The sequence below is a fragment of the Rutidosis leptorrhynchoides genome, chromosome 3 (assembly GCF_046630445.1).
Source record: "Rutidosis leptorrhynchoides isolate AG116_Rl617_1_P2 chromosome 3, CSIRO_AGI_Rlap_v1, whole genome shotgun sequence".
In the NCBI taxonomy this organism is placed as follows: domain Eukaryota; kingdom Viridiplantae; phylum Streptophyta; class Magnoliopsida; order Asterales; family Asteraceae; genus Rutidosis; species Rutidosis leptorrhynchoides.
Window position 1 is genome coordinate 185,408,478 of NC_092335.1, and position 9,450 is coordinate 185,417,927.

Here is a 9,450-nt window from a genome sequence, read left to right on the forward strand (position 1 = left end):
TTTTTAACAAAACATTTGACAAGTTTGGAAAAAAGTTTTTTATTGATTATCATCAAAAGTTTTCTATTGTCACTCTACTGGATGGAATTATGGCATACAACCAAAATTGCAACCCAACACTACATAAGAACAAAAAGGTTGTTTTTAATTAACATATGTATATGTGTTAAACTCGGAATAATAATAACTTATTTTAGAAAATTAACATAAGACATGTTGAAACATTTTTGTCACATTTAGCTCATCAAGTCTAATACTTATCATTGATAGATTTTATCACGTCTAGGAGATGTTTACTTTTTTCTTGTATTAAGTCCTACTTTCATTTACCTTTGTTTGGAAAAAAGTTTTTTTTTTTTACTTTGCTTTCCCCCTTTCTGTAAAACTCATTTAAACACTTTCTTTGTTTTTTTTTTTTAAAAAAAAACTTCCTTTTTTTTACGTTACCCGTAAATTATAAATATATAAAAAAAACTTTTTGTTTAAATTTTTTTTCTAGTTTTTAAAAGGCCACTTGACCAATTTTTTAATTCTTTCACAACACCTGATATCGTGATCGTGACCTTTCACCAAAGCAAGAGATATTCTTGATAAACTAAACACGGACTCGTGTTTGAAATTGTCGGCCACAAAAAAATTCATTTGATAAAAGTATATATTTTTTTTTTAGTTATAGAAGGAGACCACTTCATTTTCAATACTTCATTTTTGACAAAAAACTATTCCATTTTACCATCCCCTTTTTTTTCTTACTTTAACTTTTAAGATATACTTTTAATAAAAATACAAACTACTTTTTCTTATTTTAACTTTTAAGATTTACTTTTAATAAAAATACAAACTACTTTTTGTATTTTAACTTTTAAGATTTACTTTTAATAAAAGTACAAACTACTTTTTCTTATTTTAACTTTTAAGATTTACTTTTAATAAAAATACAAACTATTTTTTTATTTTAACTTTTAAAATTATAAATTTAAGAATAAACATTAGTATGCATGAAATAAATAATGATTAATTGCATAAGTAATCATAAATGTTAGATAACATATAAAGACCCCGTCGTATTCGTATTGATCGGAATTAATCTCGACCCATGGTACCGTGTTGTCAAATGACGTGTTGCGTACATAAAGTACCGTGTTGTCAAATGACGTGTTGCGTACAATCATGAGGTCTTATTAACATAAATATAAATGTTAGTGAAGTTAATAAGAGTTAGATTACAGAAAATATAATTCAGGTGGTATAACCGACCATATATAACTTAAATAACATAAATATAAATGTTAGTGAAGTTAGTAAAAGTTAGATTACAGAAATATAATTCAGGTGGTATAACCGACCATATATAACTTAAATAACATAAATATAAATGTTAGTGAAGTTAGTAAAAGTTAGATTACATAAATATAATTCAGGTGGTATAACCGACCATATATAACTTAAATAACATAAATATAAATGTTAGTAGTCCAAAATTTGATATATTCGAGTCTGAAAATTATTAATAATTTCATATCTTGATTAGTGATTCGTGATCGTTTGAGATATCTTTTAATTACACTAAGCTTTTCGTGCTGATAACGTGTTATAATTCAGTAGGCTTATAACTACCTTTAATGGTTATAAGAACAAAGAGAGAAAAAGAGAGAAGAAGGAGAGAAGAAATATTGATATTGATATTTCAAGAGAAATGGTGCACCTTAAATGGTTACCATACATGTCTATTTATAGTATAAAATATTACTATGCAAGAAATATAATAATAATAAAATTAACATCCAATCTAGATATTTTATAACACAATCTAGATATTTTATAACATTTTCTTCTTAATTAATATAATATAAAGATTTTCTAAATTCAGAATTTCAATGAAGAGCAAAACTAGACTATTGCACAACTCTTTTTTATCGTAAACTTTTATTAAATCGAAAATATCTTCATATAATACGGAGGATATCACAAGGAAACCGTGGCATAAATTCATTGGTAGACGTATAGGCGCCAATCCAATAATTTATCCCCACATGTATTGTATTGTAAATTGGTTGATTGATTTTAATCCCATTATATATGTAATGTACACCTACCAAAAAGTATGGAACTCAGTCAATTAACCCATACTACTAGATTAACAATTTTCAACTATAAAAAAGGAGCAAATTATTGACTACAAAGTTTGAAAAGAATCAGATAAAACATCATCTCTCTTCCAATGGCTTCAAGATCCAGCTCACTTGCAAGTTTGCTGGTGATTATGATCTTGCATTTATGGAGTAATACTGTTTTTTATGTTACTGGTTCATCTTGTTTTACATCCATCATTAGCTTTGGTGACTCGCTTGCAGACACCGGTAACTTAAAACAATTGGCTTCAATTTCAGATCAACAGTTTCCTGTTCTGTTGTCTCCTTATGGCGAAAACTTTTATGATCACTCCACTGGCCGTTGCTCCAATGGCCGTCTCATCATCGACTTCTTAGGTAATTAACTGTCCAAAATTAAACATCATTAATTATGTTTTAGTGTTTGTACATTGTTTATTATGCTGGTTAGTGTTTAACTATGATATCTAGGGTTTAGTTATAAGTTACTTATAGTGTTTTGGTGCTGATTTGGCGTTGTTGTGTCAATTAAACCACGTGAAGGATTTTTGTGATATACTCTGGTTGATTATTTTTTATTTTTTTTACATAAGTTTCGGATCACCGGGGGATTAAACCACTCACGCGTTCATCTCCCGTAGTTGCATAACCCGCCCCCAACGACTGGAAACAAGGACCAGTCTGAGGGTATGGTCGGTGAAACCCCCCTTCCCTGCTGCCCCCGCACTAAGCGAAAGACGACGTGGTTGCAGTGTTGTAAATCTCGTTATTTCTCCCCGAGATCCCCCGAGATCTCATTTTTGGAAGGCAATGTCCATCCCCCGAGATTTCTCGGTCAACTGAGCAAACTTGGTCAAAGTCACGATTTCTCAGATTTTCTCTTTCATTTCTCGGATTTATCATAAAATCTCGGATTTTCTCACTAATTTCTCGAATTTTCTTGTAAAATCTCGTAAAAATGTACTTAAATATACATTTATTTATTTTTATATATTTATATAAAAAAAACTAAAAAGTCAACGATAGTCAACGTCCGAGATCTCTCCGTGATTTTTCCGAGATGCCGAGATCTCCCAAAAAACGTCCAAACGAGATTTCCCGGAGATCTGAGTTCTCCAACTTTGTCTGGGTGGATAATATTTTGTAGCCCAACGGACAGTTAAGCTACAACTCACTCAATGTTATATACTTTGTTTGATTGATTAGGCTGTTAGGAGTGTATATTCATCTCAAATGACCTGTTTCGTTTTCTTTTTTAAATGTAGCTGAGAGTCTAGGGTTGCCATTGATACCGCCATTTGTACATGAAAAGGGGATCGACAACGCGATTGCGTTTGGACAAGGTGTGAATTTTGCAGTTGCAGGTGCAACAGCGTTAGATTCATCGGTTCTTGAAACAAGAGGGATAGTAAATCCTATGACAAATGCATCGTTACGAGTTCAATTGGAATGGTTTAAACACTCACTACCTTCAATTTGTGGCAATGCATCAGGTAACCTCTTCATTTACTTGTACAATATCTTATTAAGTACTGATTCGGATTATAATTTGTTGCAGATTGTCGAAAATTTATTGGAAATTCTTTGATCCTGATGGGAGAGATAGGAGGAAACGATTACAATTATCCGATATTAGATGGAAAATTAATCAATGAGGACTCATTTGTTCCTCTTGTTATTGATTCCATCGTCTCAACAATCAATGTAAGAAACACAATATGCTCTACACATAACGTTATCTAAAATGGATGATAATATTTCCACTATCAAAATTGATAAATCCACCACAATTGTGCATTAGATACGTGTACAATACAAATAACTAATGCACAATTATGATGGATTTATCAATTATGATGGTGAAAATATCAATTACCAAATCCTTTTAATATTTTTAAATACAGGAGTTGATTGAGATGGGGGCTCAGACACTAGTTGTTCCTGGAAACTTACCGGTTGGATGTTCTGGGGCGTATTTGACAATATGTGGTTCTGAGACGGAAGAGTATGATCCGAAAACTGGTTGTCTTGTTCGGCTAAACGAGTTTGCAGAGTATCACAATGAACTGTTGCAAAAGAAATTAAATCATCTTCGAGAGCTTCATCCTAATGTCAACATCATTTATGCCGATTACTACAATGCTGCCATGCAAATCTACCGTTCTCCGGAAAAATATGGTACATAGCATGTTAATATGTTATTGTTGGTTTCATTTGCCATAATTTTTGTAGTCTGACAGTAGACGTGGCGATTTCGACCCATTTACCTATAAAAGAAATGTAAGGATTATTTTTCTTTTCTTTTAAAAGTAGAGGTTATCCCTATTTGGTTATCCGGGAGAGCGAATATTTATACACTGGTGTATGCGGTCTAACTGGAATAATCGGTGACGGTTTTCAAAGCCTTTTCTAGCCAGCTTAAGATTTGAACCTCTGGGGTCGCAACCAATATGATTATTATTATTATTATTATTATTATTATTATTATTATTATTATTATTATTATTATTATTTTTATTATTATTATTAATCTTAAATGACTTGCACAATGAAACTGAATAGGAAACGGGTCAAATGGGGTAAATGGGTTGCAAGTCATCTCATATGTGTATAATTATAAAGTTCTAATGGGTTGCAAGTCATCTCATATGTGTATAATCATAAAGTTCTAAGATCAAAACTTGCTTATTAATAATTTGTTCTCTAGAGTGCACTCTATCACTTTTGAAATTTTAAAGAAATGTGAAGAAGGTGTGGGGGGTCAGACCCAACCCATTTTGACATGTTACCCGACTCGTTCAACTTATCACATATATTCTTCATATGTGTGTAGTCTTCATGGGTTCACATTAAAAACTTCATGTTTGTGATTGTGATCGAATCTATGTTATGCAGGATTTACAAATGGTGGTCTGAAGGCTTGTTGTGGAGGTGGTGGGCCGTATAACTTCAACTCATCGGCAGAATGTGGATTAACATCTGCAAGTGTGTGTGATGAGCCAGATACGTATGTTTGTTGGGATGGTATACACTTAACAGAAGCAGCATACAAACTAATTGCTAATAATTTATTTCAAGGGGGATACACTACACCTCAGTTTAATTCCCTATGTCCTACATCAATATTTTCGAGTTCTATGTAATCAGATGTCAACTTAAATGTATGCATTAACAACCATTAGAATTAAATGCCAGTCTTACTAGCTAAAAATATGCAGTACTCTTTATCCGAATTAAACCAAAGTTTGTTGATGAATGGAAGCTAAATGCGATTACATCAGCCAGTAAGACTAGGCTTCTGATTCTAATCCAAGTTTAACCCAGGTGGCCATTTTCCTTTAGCTGCTGCTGCAATACCCAAAATGCACCTTCTAGATTGTTTTAGCGCACACAGGCATTTAGCACCTACAAACACGTGCTGATAAATAGACTAAGTACTTGAAGTTATAAACAAGTAATGCCCAATAAAAATGGGGTAACTTGAATAAATGTGGAGCACCTATGATGCAAATCCGAATCAGATAATCAAGTTGAATGCGTAGTATGCAGAGGTTAAATCTTGAATCGAAATTGTGAGATATTAAAGACTCGCGCGTCATTATGATATAAAAATCAGCAAACCTAATTTTCGCACTTCTCATTTTCCTCTTGTATTTTCTGAATTCCCTCGCTACCCATTCGAGCTTCTTTAGTACCCAAATCCAGTTTCTTTCAGGTCCATTTCTTCATACCCTCATTACTTTCCTTCGAATTCCGGAAACTCGAAGCTTTAGGTATATCGAAATCAAGAATTCCCATTTTCTTTCTAACCCATATGTTTTTTTACATCATTTTGTCCAAAAGTTTCAACCTTTTTTCACTAACTGGCTTTGAGGTATCATCTAACTCAACAGTTACTTGAACCTTTTTTCACTTATTTGGATTCAATTAACTAAACTACTCCTAATTAAGTACATGCTACAAAAAATTTCTGAAATTTAAGATCTACTTTAAAAAAATTAATAAAATAAAAAAAAAATAAACTCAAAGAAACGAAATTGAAAATAAAAAACTCATCTTGATTTTCAACTGGAGTGCACTTAATAATTCCATCTAAATTACAAAATGTACTGATTCCCACGTACATAACATATACGGAGTACTACTTTATTAACACGAGTTATAGTAACTTATAACCATTTATCTGATCTGATATATATCCAAATTTAGGTAACTTGCATTTCTTACATAGCACTTGATGATCCAATATTCACTTGTGATTCTGATGCATGACACACGGATCTAAATTCGGGTTTGGTGAATGTTCCTTCAAATAGACCCTTGAAAATCACTTTGTATGCTGCTTCCGTTAAATGCACTCCGTCCCAATTAGCATACGTATCTGGTTCATCACAAGCCGTCGCAGGTTCATATCCACATCTCGCTTCAGTATTATAATTGTACGGCCCACCACCTCCACAACAAGCCTTTAAGACACCATTTGTAAATCCTACATGAGTTGAGTCCCATAACAAATGTAAGAACTTTTAGCAAGTATGCTAGAATGTGGTTATATCATATATCATATATATACACTAATTCGAGCTAAATGTACCAAATTCGGGTGGAGAACGATAGAATTGCATGGCAGCATTGAAATAGTCGCCATACATGATGATAACATTAGGATGAAGCTCTCGAATTTCATTCAATCTTGATTGCAACATTTGGTTATGATATTCAGCAAACTCGTTTAATTGGATGAGGCAACCGGTTGAAGGATCACGCTCCTCGTTTAAAAAAGCACGTGTTGTCAAATACGATGAAGAGCATCCAATTGGAAAGTTTCCTGGAACAACTAGTGTTTGCGCCCCCATATCGATTACCTCCTGTATGCACGTTAATTAACACTATGAAATTCAAGACACAAATTTCGGTTTAGAATATGTGCAGAGGTGTCTTCGAGCATAGGCAAGATACTCAACCGCCTAAGGTCTAAAAATTTAAAAGGGTCCAAAATTTTGAATGTGTAAATATTTTTTTAAATATATTTAATTAAATTAAAAAAAAATATCAATTAAAGTTAAAATACCTTATTTTTAATAGTTAAATACAACGTAAGTAAATAAATAGATAAATTGGAATATTATTTTTTTATGCATAGTAAAAAGTTTTAACGTATATGTAGACCATTTTTATTTTCGTCTAGGGCCTTTAAATTATTGAGACGGCCCTGAATATATGCTTTAATTTGTATGATTAATGATTATGATTAATGATTAATGATTATTGAGTTGATCGACGTCTTACGTTGATTGTTGAGAAGATAGTATCGATAACTAGAGGAACATATGATTCAGCCTCTTCAATTGGTTTTCCCACTAATAACGGATAATTGTAATCATTACCACCAATCTCTCCTATTAAGAACAACGAACGCCCAATATAGTCTCTGCAGGCTGTCAATATTTAAAGATTCAAAACCCGACTAATATGTAACAAAGATTGAATGATCCTAAGAGAAAAAAAAAATACCCCTTTGCAGTCACAAAAAATTAGTCAGCTTGCAAACGGGTCACGCATGTTATTAATAAAAGAAATAAGATTGAACAATATAATATACTTGCAGAAGCAATTAATAAGAGTATAAGACATGTACAGTTAGTTACCTGAAGTGTTTCCGCAAATAGAAGGCAATGATTTTTGAAACCATGACAACTGAGTTTGTAAAGATGCATTATTCACAGACTTTTCGGTCCATTTTGCTTCAAGAAAAGATGCACTCAATGCAGTAGCACCCGCCACCGCATAATTCACTCCTTGTTCAAATGCTGCAATATTGTCCGGCCCCTTGTGTACAAATGATGGGATTAACGGCAACCCAAGACTCTCGGCTGTAAAAAAAAAAAAAAAAAAAAAAAAAAAAAAACTTAATGTCATTTACAAAGAAAAAAAATCATTTCTAAACAACATTGTGCCGTATGTATAGAAGTGTTTTGAGTCATACATAGTTATATGCTCAAGGCTTTGAATACATGATGTGATGATGACACTTGATTATAGAGGGGTTACTCGCATACAGCTAGGCGTTTTAGTATATATATCATCCTAGCTATTTAAATAGTTTCTTTAAGCCCCGGTTAAGCTCGTTTGTAGATAACGGTTGCTCGTTGGAAAAAAAAAAAAGTTACCTAAAAAGTCGATGATGAGGCGGCCATTGGAGCAACGGCCCGTGGGTTGGTTAGCGAAGGATTCTCCGTAAGGGGGGAGAAGACATGGGTATAATTCGTCGGCTATTGTAGCCAGTCCTTTTAAGTTGCCCGTATCAGCAAGCGAGTCGCCGAAGCTAATGATTGATGTATAGCATCCACTAGCATGGACTAGTCTGTCATTCGAAAACACAATCAAAACTACCAAAAAACATGCAAAAGACATTGAGCTTGATGTTGTAGTTGAAGAAAATGACATGCTAAAAGAGTTGTTCATAATTGTTTATTTATAGTATTCTCAACCCTCTACTTGCTACTTTTTCTAGTAAGTTTTACTAATTTAGTTTTAAACTTGGCATGATGTGATTCGCTAGACATCAATTATCATGACCCACAATATCAACTGATTACGAATATAATGACTTTAAGATGGATGTCGACAAGTAATTAAAATGATATAAGTACTACGTGTCACCAACTATTTCTATGTGTCGACGAATAATTTAAAATGAATTTTAATTAAATAGTCGAACAAGAAACATATAGAAAGTAATGAGATACGAACTAAATAAGTTTCATGCCGATATATATGCTTAAAAACTACAAAGTTAGGCCGGATGCAGTCGCCACCCGACGACAACCATCGACAGCAAACCGCCACTGGCTCGTGGCACCTACAACGAGAGTAACGACCTGAATTGTGGGGCCCACTTGTTTTTTTTTTTCTAACGGAGATTACAAGCTGTTGAAGCAGATGGTGGTGGCGGTAGCGTCAATTTGGGTTTTTCGATTGGTGGCGGTGGTTGTAGATCTCCGGTCAATTTGGTGGCGGTGCCGTCAATTTGAGTTTTTCGATTGAATTTTCAGATCGATTATTAATGTATGTAATATGTATAAGTAATAAGTAATATATAAGTATTTATTATTTATTATATAATGTATTTAAATAATAATTTTAAATTGATTAAAGTTTGAATAAAGAGTGTTTGATAGTGAGGGTTTAGTGAAAGGAATGTGAGAGAAATGTTAAAGTGTTTGTGATGATGTGGCGGGTAAAATGTGTGTTAAAACCTTAACCATTCTATGTGGCCTTATACATATGTAGTTAAGGTACGTGATGCTTTTATATTATTTTATTTAAATAAATAATT

The 9,450-nt window shown here is 32.8% G+C and overlaps 2 protein-coding genes across 4 annotated transcripts; one reads left to right on the plus strand and one right to left on the minus strand.

Annotated features, from left to right (window-relative positions):
- The first annotated feature begins 2,090 nt into the window (after positions 1-2,090).
- LOC139897087 (GDSL esterase/lipase At1g28610-like) lies at positions 2,091-5,395 on the plus strand. 2 transcript variants are annotated; one of them, XM_071879738.1, is made up of 6 exons: positions 2,091-2,282; positions 2,391-2,489; positions 3,377-3,604; positions 3,670-3,815; positions 4,016-4,289; positions 5,007-5,395. In XM_071879738.1, the coding sequence occupies exons 1-6, from the start codon at positions 2,222-2,224 to the stop codon at positions 5,252-5,254; spliced, it is 1,056 nt and encodes a 351-aa protein (XP_071735839.1). In that variant the 5' UTR covers positions 2,091-2,221; the 3' UTR covers positions 5,255-5,395. The 2 variants fall into 2 exon arrangements, with proteins under 2 accessions (XP_071735839.1, XP_071735838.1); XM_071879737.1 differs by having other exon boundaries at positions 2,091-2,489.
- Positions 5,396-6,251: 856 nt separating this feature from the next.
- Positions 6,252-8,558, minus strand: LOC139897088 (GDSL esterase/lipase At1g28590-like). Of its 2 annotated transcripts, none has more exons than XM_071879739.1 (5): positions 8,282-8,558; positions 7,760-7,984; positions 7,401-7,549; positions 6,706-6,979; positions 6,252-6,600 (listed from the first exon to the last, which is right to left on the minus strand). In XM_071879739.1, exons 1-5 carry the CDS (start codon positions 8,556-8,558, stop codon positions 6,335-6,337), a joined length of 1,191 nt encoding a protein of 396 aa, XP_071735840.1. In that variant the 3' UTR covers positions 6,252-6,334. The 2 variants fall into 2 exon arrangements, with proteins under 2 accessions (XP_071735840.1, XP_071735841.1); XM_071879740.1 differs by having other exon boundaries at positions 7,760-7,921; positions 8,282-8,529.
- Between the last annotated feature and the right edge of the window lie 892 nt (positions 8,559-9,450).

Bases quoted from the DNA above. Each gene is read 5' to 3' on its own strand.
- LOC139897088 (XM_071879739.1), bottom strand. From the start codon at position 8,558: ATGTCATTTTCTTCAACTACAACATCAAGCTCAATGTCTTTTGCATGT. The intron at 7,985-8,281 runs GTAACTTTTTTT...TTTTTTTTACAG, and splicing joins CCTCATCATCGACTTTTTAG to CCGAGAGTCTTGGGTTGCCG. The intron at 6,980-7,400 runs GTAAGACGTCGA...ACGTGCATACAG, and splicing joins CTATCTTCTCAACAATCAAC to GAGGTAATCGATATGGGGGC.
- LOC139897087 (XM_071879737.1), top strand. From the start codon at position 2,222: ATGGCTTCAAGATCCAGCTCACTTGCAAGTTTGCTGGTGATTATGATC. The intron at 3,605-3,669 runs GTAACCTCTTCA...AATTTGTTGCAG, and splicing joins AATTTGTGGCAATGCATCAG to ATTGTCGAAAATTTATTGGA. The intron at 4,290-5,006 runs GTACATAGCATG...TATGTTATGCAG, and splicing joins CCGTTCTCCGGAAAAATATG to GATTTACAAATGGTGGTCTG.